The sequence below is a fragment of the Anabrus simplex genome, chromosome 1, assembly GCF_040414725.1.
Source record: "Anabrus simplex isolate iqAnaSimp1 chromosome 1, ASM4041472v1, whole genome shotgun sequence".
Classification (NCBI taxonomy): domain Eukaryota; kingdom Metazoa; phylum Arthropoda; class Insecta; order Orthoptera; family Tettigoniidae; genus Anabrus; species Anabrus simplex.
Genome location: NC_090265.1, coordinates 1,254,619,499 through 1,254,637,678, shown reverse-complemented (window position 1 = coordinate 1,254,637,678; position 18,180 = coordinate 1,254,619,499). Strand labels below are relative to the sequence as shown.

General features: G+C 35.1%; 1 protein-coding gene across 1 annotated transcript in view; it reads left to right on the top strand.

Moving 5' to 3' along the window:
• Window positions 1-16,521, top strand: part of gish (casein kinase I gish) — a 645,075-nt gene extending 628,554 nt beyond the window's left edge. Inside the window, exon 12 of the mRNA XM_067137660.2 lies at window positions 13,932-16,521. Coding sequence (XP_066993761.1) covers window positions 13,932-13,983 — 52 coding nt within the window. The 3' untranslated portion in view covers window positions 13,984-16,521. The remainder of the gene's footprint in view (window positions 1-13,931) is intronic.
• Window positions 16,522-18,180: the final 1,659 nt, after the last annotated feature.

Here is an 18,180-nt window from a genome sequence, read left to right as displayed (position 1 = left end):
ATGCAAGAATGCGTATCCTTTATAATTATGTTATACTGCGTCAAAATAGACCTTGGTAGAAATGCACGCTCTAGTCGCTTGTTGACATGTATGTACGAAATTGAGAAAGCCCTTGGTTGGCTATTCACATACTTGGCACAAACAACATTCAGCTCCGACTACCTGTACGCCTACGACATGCTGCTCGCTGCACAAGGCGGGGACAACGCTCTCGAGATCTCTCGAAATTTCTCGCGAGAAATAGTGCCTGCGCTAGTCTCGAGAAATCCCGAGAAAGCTCGGGACCTCGTCTCAGACTGCCCATCACTAGTTAGACGTTCTGCACTTCAAAGGACAGTCCCATATTTAAGAGGATCCAGTAGGACCTCATTAATCCGGACTAACTGGGGCTCTAGGTTGTCCGTATTAATGAAAGTCCGGATTGAACAAAATAACTTATGAAATGAGCCAAGGTACATATTTAAACACTGTTCAGGAAACAGAATGAGTAGAGTGCAGTACTTAAATTTAAGAAATACAAATGTTATTTAGTTTACAAGATATAGTGCAATACAGTATTAGGCCCTACAAAATACAGAACAACTAGTGCAGTACAGAATTTGAAGATGGCAATCAAGGCACACCTTCGTTGACCACACTTAACATGCTTACTGGTTTGAAGAAACTTGCTGATCTGTTGTTGTTTTTCCTCTGATATTAATTTCTTTAATAATTAACTCGCGCAGATGCCTCAAATATTCGTAATATGCAGATATGTTTTCTTCGTTATCTTCAGTAACATATTTAATGACAATGTTTAGATAATGTTTAATTTCAGTACGTTTTGTCTTAGGGTTAATAATATCACCTGCTTCTTCCCGATCATATTCATCTGCAGTGATCTCCTTGTGCATAGTTTACAATATTGTACCCGTAACTCAGCTTTATATTATAATTGCATTTATGTATTATTATTATTATTATTATTATTATTATTATTATTATTATTATTATTAAACAGCTGTCTGGATTAATGAGGTTCTAATGTACCTGTGAACCTTCCTTAACAAAAAATCAGGAGATTGTGGAAACATTGTATTTCCTGCCATGCGATGCTGAGAAATCACACCAGCAGACTGTACAAGATTCATAATATGAATTTTTTCTTGATTCAGTAATACATGGAAACTGTTCTGAAGATTTTCAGATAAGCAGAATTATATTTATTCACTGTAATAAAATATCAAACCTTAAATGAGTACACAATGCTGTATCATAACGATAACCAATATGGTATATTAAAGTAATTCTTACACAAAAAGTAGCACTGTCTCCATCACATAAACAAATAATACCATAAAATTTAAAAAACATTGACAACTGATCAGAATAATTTAAATAATTCAAGCCACACTGTTTAACCTCCTGATGAATACCATAACCGCCATGATCAAAACAAACAAACTCACTGCAAAGCAAGGGAGAAAAGGAACGCCATTTTTGAGCATCAAGATATTTACGTTTGATTTTAAAACTACCCATGAGATCAGGACTTCCGGCCAATCGGCGATGCACCTTCGGCCAGTTAGACCAACCAGTAAGAGAAGGACTTCGAGCATTCACAATGACCAATAAATTAAATACCTTCAGTTACTGAAGTAGCAACCTGAAAAAAACAAAAACAGGAATTTCAAAACATATTTCTAGTTCTGCAATAATTGACTTGAAATTGGAAGAAACAACTGATCTGGAAGTCATGAAGCAATGTAAAAAATTGTGAGTTTCCCTCCTAAATCAAGGGAGTTTGCAGGTATGAAAGAGGAACTTGTCTCTCTCTTGCAAGTTACTTCAGGGAAACCATATTAATTAGAAATATAGATTTCTTGTTCTATTTCATCAAGAAATATACACAAACGTGATATGAAAAGAATAATCATATTGTGATGTGAATTCATTTAGAAATAAAAATATATGGTATTACTTGTCTGATAAGTCATTACTGCTAAAGCACAAATCCTAGAAGGCCTGGAATGCACAGTGCAAATTGCATGCCACTAGACTGTGATAAAAACTAATCTGTCTTGGTGTCCAACTTATGATCCCAAGTTCACAGTTTCCATCCTGACTGAGGTGGGCAATTTTTGGAGTACAGGCAGAAATCTTCGCACTCTATGTCGTTATTGGTATGTTAAAGGTTAAATTAACATGGCTATATTATCCTTTTTAGTAGAATTCTGCTTTTGTTGTTAGTGTACATTCGGAATGTCAAAATTAGTATGCAGGCCACCTAGGTGGCACCACTTCAGGAGGTCTTCACCGCAGTAGCTGAGGCCATATGATTATTGATATTTATTTGAATATACAACTTCACGCAGATACACCATTAATGTGCAGCAACTAGCATGAACGATTTCTCTCATCAGCCATGTCTGTCGGACTGTCATCAAAGTCACTGGCTGTCAATATCACAATTCTTTTGAAGTTCCTATTCCAATAATGCATCACAGCACTGTCTTGCTAAAGAAAAAGGCAGTAACCACCTGAACTTGAAAACTGCGAAAATTGACATCGAAGTTTAATCAATTTCTCATTACTTTCTACTTTATGGATGATTGAAATTAGCACACTATTATGAAACAAGCAAGAAAATTTATTTTTGGCACAGCTTATTCCTAGAATGATTACCATCAATAAATTGAAGGAGGTAACAATGTGCAGATACTGCTTTCTGTCATGTTACTGCTTTTTAAGGTTGTATTGTGATGCAGAACACCGAGACTATTCCAGCGATACCAAAAATTCCTTGTTTTTTATTTCTGCAGATACTGTCTTTTTTTTTCCTTAGCATGGCAGAACACCAATAGGAATTTCTGTTTATACTTCATTATACTCCAGAAATGTTTGTGTAGAATTTTATCAGAATTGTCAAGTTCTGTCCTTTTCTGCTTTTTCACACTGCGTAACAATCTCATTTCGGCCTTGGTCCATAGCAACACAGTTTTGGAGACCTTTTACTGTTTTATAAAATAATGGCCAAGTTAATTTAATTTAATTTTGTTTGGCAGCACTGGTCTGTGAATGGGTCATGATGTGTGTCATTTCCGGAGGCATTTCAGTTCTGTAAACAGCTACATTTTTGTTAACCAACACAAAGCATCACAAAAAAAGAAAACAACTGATTCACTGCTTATATATAACGGCAGTATTGTTGCTAAGGCAAATTCACTAGTGTTCAGTGAAGGCTTGACTGTACCACCCATGCTAACATAATAAATTGCATCACTCTGCTTATAGCGAGAAGTTCCCCTTGCTGCCACCAATAATCAAGACTACTAATATCTTGTATTTTTGTGTTGTGGTGTTGAGTATCATTGAATGAAATCTCATTAGGTGTCTTATCTTTACACATACGCACACGCACACACACACACACACACACACACACACACGTTGTTCAGTTTATATTATTGCAGTGTTGACATGCAGTGAGATTCTGTAATGCCTAGTTTATTAATTTACAGTTTCTGTCTAATGAAAATTCAGTAGAACAGTTCTTCTTCTTTGATTCTTTGGCGTTGTAATAAATTGAAGTAAATTTCATAAATTGCTAATACCATCTGGTATTATTAAGGTTTTCACATGCTTAATGATAACAATTATTCTTTCTTTTTCACAATTTATTGTGGAGTGGTATTTGTCCAGTTTTACAGATTGATGCTCTTCCCGACACCAACCCTGTGTAGAGGAATGTATTCACTCTTGCATGTTTCCAGGATGGTTCATAGTGAGGTGTATTATATGTAGATGAAGAGAAGTGTGTTAAGACAAACAGACACCCAGTCCTAAACCAGACGAATTAACTACATGCAGTTAAAATCCTCGTCCCATCTGGGAATTGAACCCAGAGCCCTCTGAACCGAAGATCAGTATGCTGACAATTCAGCCAAGAAGTTGGACACCTGCTCAATAATAATGAATGTAATAAACCCATAACTCTCTTTATGTTCCTTAGTTTAGTACGTACGATGCAATGGAGAAAATTATAATTCTGATCAGAATATTTTTCCATTCTTTGGTTCGTCTTACTGGCCTTTTCCCAATTACCTAGGGTCGGCACTTTGTATAATTGTAGCCCTTTTTTTACGGCCGGATGTCTTTCTTGATGCCAATCCTATGTGGAGAATTGTATTCACTATTGCATGTTACTGTAATGGTTTGTAATGTAATGTGTTGTATGAAAATGAAGACATGTGTTCAGACCCAGCTTCCAAGCTAGAACAATTAACCAGACAAAGTTAAAATCCCTGGCCCAGTCGGGAATTGAACCCAGGGTTCTCTCAACTGAACACCACTATACTGGCCGTACAGCCAAGGAGCTGGACTTCAAATTCTTTCGAATTACCTTTGCAAATAGATGGGTTTTTTCATTGTAGGTTCAAGATTTATATCCCTTATTCTGATGTAACATATATGGCAACCATGGATTACATTTTATCCTATTTCTGAGGATATACTTTCAGAAAAAGGAAACATATATTTATTCCCTAAGGCTCAAGTCGCAGAAAATTGCAAGTGTCCCAAGATGAATCAGTCATCGTGGAAGATTGATTAAACTGATCATGCTGTAAAATAGCTAGTTTTTATCCTTTTTTTTTTTTTTTCATTTTATCTATTTAGGGATGAACAGCATGTTGGTGACATGTAATATAAAGATGGTATGTATCCTTAGGAATAATGGTATGGTTTTTTTGCTCTTTTTTTCCTTCATTGTTCTGTATCTGTATCAAGCAACACTGTTCTGCATTTTACTGTCACGAGGAATTGTCGTGGTTTGAATTTAACTTGCAATATATACACCAAATCCTAAGGAATTGTTGGCATATGCTTTTTACTGACATGTCTAAAGAAAAATTTCCATTCAGGCATTAATGTGTTTAATTCATTTTCTGAAAAATTTGGAAATTTTGGAGTTTAAATTTGATTATCTCGTATAGTAATTTTGAGACTAATTGCAAAGAAGGCCTGCACATCTGTAGACAGCTACAATCAGTCAGATTGCTTAATGGAATTGGATGACTGTGCTGTTGGACATACGATACTGAACAGACAACTGGTGTGAAATGAGGTATCAGAAAATATATTCCTCTCACTATTCTACCACTGATCACTTGGTGTGAGAGGAGAATATTGTCAAGAACTACTTTGTAATCAAACATCTGATTGCTGTGCATACATTCAGGGCTTTAGACAGCTTTGATGGTCCAGGGGCAAATTACTTGACCCTCGTCCCTCTCTCACCCAAAAATGCCCTGGGCAAGAAAATTTCGTTGACCTCCCTTACAAAGACATTAAGTGATTTTTTTTTTTTTTAAATTTCTTATACATTTCTTAAATTTCAACCTTCATAAAATAAAATCTAAAAATTCTAAAAGCTGAAGTTTTTAAATTTTTATTACTCACTGTATCTTGTTTTTAAAATGAATGAATATTGAAAATGCGTTTTTCAGCTGTCTTATAAATTATTCCTAGTTTTACTCCATCGTTCAGCATATTAACAAAGTGTTTATATAGGTATACTGGACAAGTTCATCCCTACACAATTATAATATGCATTAAATTAAATTTGACTAAATTCTCCTCCACTCTAGGTTTCTTTGTATAATTTAACGTCCTTTATTATTTCACGTAACAATTTCCAGTGATTTAAACCTTGCATCCAAGTCAGCAAAGGATTTCGTCCAACATTATGTAAAACACATTTCTTTTAAATAACATTTCTGCTGTGACTTTTTCGGATGCATCTTCTGTACTAACATCTTCATCAGCCATTCTCTTTCGATTTTTCACTCTATTGGACTGTTCTTTTAACTGATCTGGCCAGCCAATACTTCCAACCACTATAGTTACTTCACTCCATAATTTTTCCCAGCCTTCGTTCCGCAAAGTTCGAAGTTCACTCACTAGGTTTCTTAAGTTTCCACTGACTACATCAATAGTTGCCCCATGAGCTTGAATGATTCTGTTTATTACTAAATTGACCTTTTTTTAAGGTTTTAAACCAGTTGAATGCCAAAACTAAACAGTCAAACGATTTCATATATGTTTTAAGTCCTTCAACATCCTTTCGAGACACAGCTGACAAATTAAGGAACAAAACCTTATCTAAAGCTTTGACCAGACCAGGGAGATGTGCAGATATTTTCTTTACACTTTCAGTTCAGTTTCCCTCTGAGAATTTTTTTTTTTAAGGGACTAGAACTGAATAAGTACAATTTTTGCACTACTACTACTACTGCTGCTGCTGCTGCTGCTACTACTACTACTACTACTACTACTACTACTACTACTACAAAAAAGTATCTGTTTCACAGCAACTCGTTGCAGCCTGTTCTCCACAAAGGGGCGAGTGAATGGCACGCGCATGCAGATTATGTGGCGAGGTGGTTGTCCTCCAACATTCTCGCTTGCACACCCTTACACACACCTTTCATATTACTTCCATTATCGTATCCTTGCCCCCTACAATGAGACAGAGGTATACTGAAATTAGAAAATGTCATCTTTATCAGATCGTAGATGGCTGTTCCATTTATTCATTTTTATGACCAGTCCAAAAAAGTCAACAGGCGTTCATGGATTTTGTACTGCTGGCCGGTTCAAATTCATCTCCGTGTTTTGTTTTGTCACCTTCTCAGGGATGGTGAATGTATTGGGAATTAATACACCATTTGTTCAGCATGAGCTGAATCTGGAGTTACTTCTACTATCAGTGCAAAATATTCAGCCTGTTCACGTTCTAACGTTGTTATCAGTGGACCCTCAATTATCAATAAATTCTGTTTGAATTTCGGGTGACAAATAATGTACTCGAAGCTTCTTTCCAGTCTCTGGAGAATGCTCAGTGTTTCACAAATGTTCACTAAGAAGAGGGTCATATGTTGCTAATAATTCAATTATGCCAGGAAAGTTGCTGTTAGTACAATCACCAATTCTGTTGCTATCACCTCGAAAAGCAAACCTTCTTTCAGCAAGAAACATCGTTACATCTAGAAGGCGTTGAAGAATGCCGTGCCATACTTCTTGTTCATATTTGATGGTTTTTCACAAAAGGTTGCTCAGAGATTTATCTTTTAGGTGCTTTCTTTGTTCTGTTTTCCACTGTAAATAACATGACTTTTGGGATTCACTTTCTTCATGTTCAGGAACCGTAGCATGTAGTTTCCTCCAGTCATGCAGTAGACTTCAGTAGTGAAGACTTAATTTTTCTAGTGAAGACTTCATCACGAGATACTCAGAACGTAAGAAAGCCACTGGATACAATAAATTTTTGCCTGTAGGTCAACATATGCATGACTATAACCATAATTTCACCAATATTTCACAAGATCTAAGAATTCTTAAAACATTACCAAAAGGCCAATTACTTGATATAACAGAATTTTTTCATACATTTAGTTTTAACTCTAATTACAACCAGAATGAAATATGTGAAAAAACCAACATTCTATTTGACCTTTTTATCATTACTCTTAAAAATTTTAATTCAACCAATCTAAATTCAATCTTGCATTATATTCATTCCAACTCTCCTTAGCATTTATCCCCATTCCCTCATTCGTCAGCCCCACCTTAAGTTTCCCTCCATTCTTAACACTTTTCATTAAACCTTACTAATTTTTCCTTATAATCTCGTATCATTTTCTTTTTTCCTTTCTCTTTTTCATGTCATTTGCTTCCTAGCATGTTACTTTACTAAGACGTCCAACACTTGGTTACGTAAGATGAGCCACAATTTGACTTATTTCTTTTTAACTCTTCCTTTCTTTTTATTTAAACTTCATAAAATAAAATCTAAAAATTCTAAAAGCTGAAGTTAAGTTTTTAAATTTTTATTACTCACCATATCTTGTTTTTAAAATGAATGAATATTGAAAATGCGTTTTTCAGCTGTCTTATAAATTATTGCTAGTTTTACTCCATCGTTCAGCACATTAACAAAGTCTTTATATAGGTATACTGGATAAGTTCATCCCTACACAATTATAATATGCATTCCTTAAATTTTGTTAATATTTCGTACATTTTTCTAATTTATTTTTCCTTTCTTTTATATCAGCATTGGATGAGATTGCACTCCACCATTTGAATACAAAGATTTTAATTTAATTCCAAGTGCCTTTTCACTTTGATTTTTTAAAGTAATTAATCTCCATGGGTACCTTCAATATTTTTTACATTGTTTTCTTTATACACAACTATATAGAATTTCCTTTCCACTGCAATAACATATTTGTTCAACTCTTATTTTAATTGGGACATTACTCTGCAATCAAGGGTTATGAACTTCATGTTGTTGGTCCATATTGAACTAAGATAACATATAAATTATGCACAGGAGAGTTTTCCACCTATTCAATACTAAGTTGTATTTACAATGTTATTGACATTACATGGGACTAGTTTCAACCCTACTCGGGGTCATCATCAGCCATATTAAACATACACAATATTTGGCGAAATCCTGAAACATGTTTTAAGCAGTAAGAAGTGTACAAAATGAAGTGTGGTTGAATAGGCAAGGGCTATTGCGCTCAAAATGTAGAAAATAAAATATTAAGTGTGATGTAGGTGAGTAATAATTAATACAAGTACACTAAACGTGCTGAAAAGTCTGGAATAAAAGTACAAATGAGGTGCTCTGTGTTGTTAAAAAAAATTTTGGTATGATTATAGACTCACGGAATTCAGTAGGTCCTGGTAATACATAACGGTTTTGGACTGAGTGCTGTGGTATTAAGAATGAACACAATATAAACTGACACATATATAAAAATATACAAGTATGTACAATGTCTGAGTAACAAAATGTGTAGTTGATATTCTCTAGAAGGAGAGTCGACTATACACTGAATCAGCTTAAGCGGAGAATTTGGCACTTGGTGTAATAAGTAACCAAGCCGTGTTGATGGGCTGCATGGTTGCTTGTTGGAGATGTGCAGAATGTGAAGTTTTTTGAATTCTTATTGAGAAGAAAGTAGACACTGCACGTGGTGATATTAATTAAACAAACTCTTGAAAACACTTCATTTTTATTTACTGAACAGGAAAAATCCAAACTCATGCATATGAACACAGGTCTCCCCACTGCTAAAGCTCTCCCCAAAATACACAAGGCCGGCGTTCCCATTCGCCCAATTATCAACTATAGACCAAGCCCCCTATACAAAATATCACAATTCATCCAAAGTTTCTTGAGAAAAAACTATATCAATTTTTATCCAAAAAGTCTATTAAAAAAACACATCAGAGCTAGTAGAAAAACTAAACAAGTTCGGTACCAGTATGCAACCTGATTACTTGATTCACTCTTTCAATATTGTAAATATGTACCCAAGCATACAAGTATCAAAATTAATTCTGATAATTGAAAACAATTTAAACAAAAACAGCCACTTAAGCAAACTAGAGATACAAGATTTTATCACATTATTAAAACTAATTGTCAACAATAACTTTTTCACTTTTGACAATGTCATATACCAACAGGATGGTTTAGCAATGGGATCACCGGCCTCAGGCATCTTGGCAGAAATATACCTAGATTTCCTCAAATACACCAAAATTGACAATGAATTTGAAAACATTCACTTCTGGGCCAGATATGTTGATGATGTTTCCGTAATCATGGACGAAAAATCCATTCAAGCTTCCACCACCCTCTTAAGACTTAACAAATATTGATCCTCATATCAAATTCACACTAGAATCCAAATAAAATCAAAAAATTAACTATCTAGATTTAACTATCACTAGAAACTCAGAGATTCTTTCAGTTATAAAATATTCAGAAAACCTACTCAAAAAGCCTCCACCATTCGCCAAGATTCAGTACACCCCCAGTCCCACAAATGAGCTACATACAATAACCTGGTTAGTAGAGCTTTTAGCATACCTATGTCAAAGAAAGATCTAAAGAATGAACTAAACACAATTCAATGGCTTCAGCAATCATTTTATAGAAAGGATAATCAATAAACACAAACATCACCCTAAAACTACCCTCAAAAAAGAAATAACTAAACCTCTAACATTTTCCACCTTCACGTTCAACAATGATATTTACAAGTTAACCAATGTCTTTAAGAAATAAGGCGTTAAAATAGCTTTCAAAACCAACATTAAAAACATGAACGTTTTACACAATACTTCACATATCAACAAGACCAGCAGTTTTTTAAAATCAGGTGTTTATAAGATCAAATGCAATACCTGTGAAAAATCCTACATTGGGCAGACCGGAAGAAACTTCAATATAAGATACCATGAACACACTAACGCAATAAAATACAATTTTTCAGCTATCGGCCAACACATGCAACCATAATTTTACGAGTATCGAACAGGACATGGACATCCTTGAATTAGCAAATAAGGGCCCTTTACTCAACATAATGGAAAATTACTATATACACCTAGACCAATATTTTACTTTTATTTATCACTTTTCTCTGAAACAATAATTCTGCCAACCAGAACTCAATCCTAAGTTTAATTAGAGGTACTTTTCCGAAACAATTACCCTTTCTCCCACACCCTTCAGCTCCGCCTTAAATTCCACTCTACCCAACCTGCACGCGCCTGACCTCCTCCCCGCCCATATTTCTCCTTCCGCCACCAGTTGCACACTATCAGCTAAACTACACACACTGCAGATGAGGTGAGTATCCATTCACTTTGTGGTAATCTTTTCCTCTTTCCACATACTTTGCTTTTTACTGGCTTTCCTCAATTTTAATAGGTCCAATTTGTTTTCCACTATGAACTGAGAAATCCACCAATTAATATCACCACATGCAGTGTCTAGTTTCTTCTCAACAAGAATTCAAAAAACACATTCTGCACATCTCCAACAATCAACCATGCAGCCCATCAACACGGCTTGGTTAACACAAAGTGCCAAATTCTCTGCTTAAGCTGATTCAGTGTATAGTCGACTCTCCTTCTAGAGAATATCAACTATACATTTTGTTACTCAGACATTGTACATACTTCTATATTTGTATATGTCAGTATTGATGGTCCAATCTTACGAACTTGAGGGTTCTGAGAAGGACCTATTCGGGTATTATTTCTCCTTAATCTTTGACCGAGAGGTCATTTAAGACAGTTCGGTCTCATCGTGATAATTGTTGCTCGCTTAGCACCACCCGGGGGACACATGCAGAGTAATGAAGAGGTAAATTCTGCGCACGTGAGCACTGGCTATCGGTTCTAAGTAACATTCCACCCCCACCCCTAAGAAGATCTCGGTTATTGCTGAACACATGGAAGAAAGTTGAAAACAACCCACTGTTACCAATACATTCAGATTGTCCAGTATCATTACCGCAGCGATTAAAGTCCAGACAATTATCGTGGCGAACAGCAATCAACCTGCAAGACAATCACTTCAAAATACTAGATGCATGGAACAATCAGTGGCAGAGCCAAAACTCCCTGACACATCACTACTTTATTAAAACTCCTTGGGAGCAGCCCGCAGGCTTTCATTCATCTCGACGACAGTGGTGTGTACTGAATAGGATAAGGACTGGCCAAGGAAGATGCAGAGCAATACTGAACAAGTGGGGATGGAAGTCCTTTCCTCATTGTGAGTGCGGTGAAGAACAGCAAACCATGGATCATATAGTGCTCGAATGTCCCCTCAGAGCGTTTAGAGGCTCAATGAAGGATTTCCACAACCTAACACAAGAAGCCGTTGAGTGGATTAACCATCTGGACATAGTATTGTGAATAATTTCGAGTGTATGTATGTGTGTATTTTTGTACATATTTTGTAAATAGCTGATATTCCTCCTTTCATCATACGATAAATTAGTATGTGTCAGTTTACATTGTGTTCATTCTTAATACCTTAGCGCTCGGTCCACAACCGTTATGTATTACCAGGACCTACTGAATTCCATGAGTCTGTAATCATACCAAATTTTTTTTTAACAACACAGACCACCTTCATTTGTACTTTTATTCCAGGCTTTTCAGCATGTTTAGTGTACTTGTATTAATTATTACTCACCTACATCACACTTAATATTTCATTTTCATTTGCAACATTTTGAGCGCCATAGCCCTTGCCTAATTCAGCCACACTTAATTTTGTAAACTTTATATTCATAAGATTCTTACTGCTTAAAACATGTTTCAGGATTTCGCCAAATATTGTGTATGTTTAATATGGCTGATGATGACCCCGAGTAGGGTTGAAACTAGTTCCATATAATGTAAATAACATTGTAAATACAACAGTATTGAATAGGCGGAAAACTCTCCTGTGCATAATTTATACACACTGACCTGCCTTTGGTTTTTTTTTTTTTTTTTTTTTTTTTTTTCCTGTTATGTGTACCTTTTATTTGCATCTTTTTGTTACTTATGTCATCTTCCAACTCAAGTGCAAGACCATGGTGTGAAAGCATAGGAACACATGCAAATAATATGTCTACCCAGCTAAGTCTCTTCCATCAACTCTGCCTGAAATGAGTTTCACTGTTTGTATTGATTAGCTGAGCTGAGTGGCTCAGACAGTAAATCGCTGGTCATACGAGTCCTAGTTGGTGGGTTCAATTCTGCTGCTGGCTCAGTCCGGTGGTATTCGAAGGTGTTCAAGGACACTACCTTCATGGTGGGAGATTACTGGCACGTAAAGGAATTCCTGCAAAGCAAGATTCTAGCGTCTCAGTATTTCAAAAATTGTTAAAGTAGTCAGTGGGATATAGGACCATTATTATTATTATTATTATTATTATTATTATTATTATTATTATTATTATTATTATTATTATTATTATTATTATTATTATTATTATTATTATTATTATTATTATTATTATTATATTTCTGAATGGTTCTCCATTTTCATTCACAGACTTGTTTCATTTGTTTACATTGGACCTAGACCTGAACCAAGGCTTCTCTTTAGCCATGCCTTTCTGTCTTTCCATCAATTTTCACTTTCTGTCTATCCAGCTATAGCTCTCTTCCTGTTTCCTGCACTATTCACATTCTATCCCATACTGTTGTGAAGTATAGACTGCCCTTCCTCTCCTGCCCATCCTGTATACTCTTACAGTGACAAGGTGAATGGAATTGTGAGCCGGCAGGTATTGTTTTGAGGTGAAGAAAGATGTGTACAACTGCATATGGAGATGTGAAGCTGTTACCAAGGGAGAGCACTTATTTTCTTGTACGTGTCACTTGGCTGCATAATGTTTAAAGTGATTCTTCATTGATTTTAGCAGTGAACCCAGTATAATATCATGCCCATCCCAGTGTAATATTCAAATTGAATAATTCCTGAATCCTGTAAGAATCTGTTGTTCTGTAAAATGAACAACATGTTGGTTATAATTATCCCCTATGCTTTTAAAACCACCATACAATTTTCCATAAACACGTAACTTAGTGTTGGTCCTACTGATACATCCCATTGTGTCCTGCACTCAAGCTTGCACAAGCTGATCCCTACACTTTACTCGTTCCATCTTGTCCTATTTCTGCACTAGTCCACTCTCTTTCAGTCTATCCCACCCCGCTTCTGTGAAATAGCAAGCTGCTTCAGGACAATCCCATCCCGCAACAGGAGCAGACAAGACATGGGACTTACCTTTCTGTGCAGATCTCAAGTCACTTCACAATAGGCTCCTCTTTATGTATGTTTATATATTTCATTTTCATATCATCATGCACCTCTTTTGCATTCTTGCTTAGAAAAGTCTTTCTCTTTCTCAAGTTTTCCCTTTACACCATTATTATATTACCTGTTCTGCCTTTGTTTAGTGACTCTTAAATGTAATTAACAAGAGTCATGATATGGTCAAATTGAAAGAAAAAAAAAACATTGTTCAGTCTTGTTTAATTCATGCACCAAAGTCATTGTATATTATATTTTGTAGATGCTGCTGTTTCTTCAAGCGTAAGAAGAAGAAGTCTGGTCGCCAGAAATGACTAGCAGTTGTACAGTGCAGTCCTGAGCGAGAAGCAGTAACTCTGCTGCGGGCTACGTCTCACTCTAATTCGCGAGACAGCATCCTCAACAACCCCAGCAGTGACTATGCTCGTTATCCCACACCCGCCAGTGCCACGTGAGACAAGCTACCACCCGACAACACGTCAACATTATATAATATATATTAAACTAAGTGTGTGTGATTCGTTATGAAAATGTGTGCCTGTATGTATTATGGAATGTATGTTGCTTATATGAAAGGAGCTACTGAAACCTGTAGTTGTGTGTGTACACTTCAGTATGACAAAGAGGGAGGGGAAATGGGATGATAAATCGCTTAAGTTGTCAAGAAATTGATCATTTAAATAATAGTTAAACATTGTCATTTTTGTCTCAAACCCTTGAAAGCAAAATCTGGCTGACCTAAGTGAAACAGTTTGAACTTGTCAGTTACCTCTCATCAGGTCCTCTATTTCTGACATAGTTCATTTTCCTCTTTACCTTTGCTCTTGACAGATTATTGCACTCTCATAATCTCTGTGAACAGAGACATATTTTTCAGGCACTGAACATTAATAGTTCCCCGAAGAGACACTTGCAGACTTTTCTTTTGTATCAGGGTAATTCTTTTTTTAGCAGATATGGCATTATTGACATGTTCATATGAGAAACTCAACAAAGTTGGCAAAACTTCGCAGTTCCTTTATTCCCATAAGTACAGTATAATGCACATCATGTTGTAGGAAATTCTAAACAAGAAAGAAGTTGCAAAAATATCTTCACTTTTCTGTTTGTGTGCTTTAGGTTCCCATCATTCTGTCCCTAATTAGAAATAAATGCAGTTTATCACAAGTAAAAAGTTGTTGATCTGTATGACCCGGTTTGTCTCTGAGGTAAAAAATATATATAATATATTTTTAATAATACAATTTTTGGTAGTCAAATTTTGCTATCTTATGTAAATATTCCAGCCAACATGGAGCACACAAACAACCACATAGGGTAGTATTTATTGTATACCTTGTAGTATGGTAGAAGCTGATGGAATACTCAAGTTGCATGCTTCAAGGATGCAAGGTTATTTGGCCTTAAAGCATAATTATGGAATCACAGTAAACAGTACTTGCTTTATTAATTCTCTCGTGAACTGGGAACAAATAATTTTCATCAGATGTAGACTTAAGTGTGCTTACAATTATTTATTTTATTTATGAACATGTTGGGTATTTTGTGAAAGGAAAGTAATTGAGGTTTGTTTTCATTGCTGGATGTGCTCATTGACATTCTATCCAGTACTCTTTGTCATTTCAAACTCCCTACTGTGTCCCTTTTAATTTCTTTTTTAAAGTCTTAGATTTTGGTAAAGAAAGAACAACATTAGCTACAACAAGCATTTTTAGCTTTATGTAATATATTTCATCTGAGACAGTTTAGTCTTATTTTAAAATTTAAAAAATAGAAAAATAAACGGGCATGTTTGCTATCTGTATTACTATTTCATAGCTGCTAAATATTTTTCTCTTCATATTTCTGATGGCTGTAAATTAAACTTTTGCTTTTGAGGTGACTTCAGATTTGTCAAAAATGTACATGTTCTAAGATTTCTTCCTTTGTACAAATGGTTGAACAGATGCGTGAACGGTTGTTAATATATGGAATGTAAGTGTTATGATTATTACACAGCTGATTACCAGATGACTGAATGTTTGGTAAGGCCACCACAAAACAGGAAATGACATGGAAGTAGATAAAATTCCTAATTTAACTACCATATAATTCATTCTTCTTAATGTGAGCACTATTGCTGAATGTGCTTGGTAGATAGGAGAGGTTATCCATATTAACATACGTAGGGAGGGGAGTGTCTGTTTACCAGGTACTGTCTCATGGTGCAGTGATTTCATTGCTATATTCCTTGGATGAAACTTTGAAAACTGTTAAATTAAAATGAACCAGAGTAAAATTTGAAAGAGAGATGATCATTGACTGGTCTCTTCATTGCATCTGAAGTAGTTGGCAATATTCTATTAATTTATTAGATACTGATTAACTTCCTGTTTATTTATTTTGCTAAATAAGCTTAAGGATGGAATTCTCTTCCCATTGTTCCCAAATTTCAAAATATATTTTAAACAGCATTAAAATGTAAGAACTGCATGAAGAGGACTGGAGCAGTTATATGTTCCTTTTAATTAGTGTTGTTAAGTTGAAATTTGTGTAAAATATGTAGAAAATCAGTTGATGATCTTGTAACTGTGGCTTTCTTGTCCTGCGTCCACCTGAATATTTCAAAATGAGATGCAGTATAGGACTTTTATAGGTTGAGAGAATTATAATTGTAGAGGAAATTAACATGTTTAATAATTTTAAAGTAACACATACTTCATTTTTTCTCCCCACCCTTCAAATGCAAACCTCTGTCATGACCTTTTTACACAGTGAATTTTTCTGCTTCTTAATCATATTTTTTTTGATTCCTTAGAGCTGGATATGGACAAATGTATCATGATTCAATAAAGGGTGCTGCTGTGTTTTTATATTGACCTTGTGCTTTTGTAAAACCCATTTTTGTTAATGTACAGCTTTGAAATGACATTATTTCTCAGTGGGTATTTGTTATCCTCTTGCATCTAACATTCACCCCCATTCTTTTGGTAAAGAAATGTCATTATATTGATTTGGGGCTACCAATTGTGTGCTTTTTTTTCTTGATTTTGTTCTATATTTGACCTAATAACATCATTAACCTGAATGTAATGGTGGATATAATATTTGACATGGATTTAAATTATTAGTATTTAGTTATTCAAGTAGCCCTGTTAAGCCCTTTGGTACACAGGGAAGTTTATCTAAGTTAACCTGGACCATAGCTGTGGAACTATCAAAAATACACATAGAAAAATTAGCATTGTACTTAATTTTTAAAATTGAACTCGTCAAATCTACTTAGACCATCTTGTCCATACAAATTATTGCTAAGGTCTGTTGTCTTCTGTTAGTATAGTTTACGTATAGTATAGTTTACCACCATTGTGGTATAAATATGTACATAGAAAATTAAAAATCCTGGTTTTCAAAATTTTATTATTTGGCCACAGTTAAGTATCCACAAACTCTCTTCAAAATTTGAAAAACAGTATTGTAAGTAAGATGCTTAGAAGCTCAAGTTTCCACATTCCTTATCTTCTTTCTGAAGATGATTAGAAAACTGCATGGATTGATGTACAGTTTAAGTCATTACCTCAGAAAATGTTAACCATTGTTGTGTGATTATTTATACTTAATTTTTGCAGTATATTGATTTAAACAAAGAATGCTGTATGTAGTGCTAAAATTTGAATTAATGGTGCATATATCCAATGCAGCACCCTCTTACACTATTCAATTTATATATATGGTATTTTGCCTCATTGCATAAATATTTATGAGATAAATTTCTAAGAAGCGGGGGGGGGTATTAATTGAATCCTTAATAGTTGCAATGAAAAACTAATTAGAAATGCATATTGGTCAGTAAAAAAACTATGATTTAAAAAAAGGCAGAACAAAATTGTTAATCACTACCATTGGATTTTTTGTAATAAGTTAGTTTTCTCTTGTGTAATTTTTATAAATGAGATTCCAGACTAGTACAAACTCACAAGAACAGCTGTTTTGGACATAGCAGAGAAACAAGTCTGTACCCAGATTGCATGATCATACATATTTACCATTAGGCAGCAAGTATGCCTATAGAATAACAGCATTACATTATCACTTGAGGGAGCCCTATGTGGCAACGCTGCTATTCATAGATTGTTGTCTTCTAGGATTCAGCCTGCAGGCTTCTGTAGGTAAGCTAAGGACTTCAACAGCCACCACCAACTTTCCACTGTAGCCTCTTCTACGTTCCATCCTTTTAACATGGAATTACTTCACACACAGTCCAACCATCATCTTCTGGACCTTTTGATCTTTTATCCTGAACGGCTCAGTCTGTTAGTATCTTAGATAATCTTCCCTCAGTCTTATGCATCACATGAGCTCGTCATATACACTTTGATTCATACATGTTCATTCGTTCATTCATTATTTCCCCTGCCGCACACCCATCTTTAAAGAACTCTTAGCTTATCTAAAGTACTTATATCTTTTTATGTATTTTACCATGTTAACAGATTCCTGTACTGAAATTCAGCTGTTGGTTCCATAGTAGG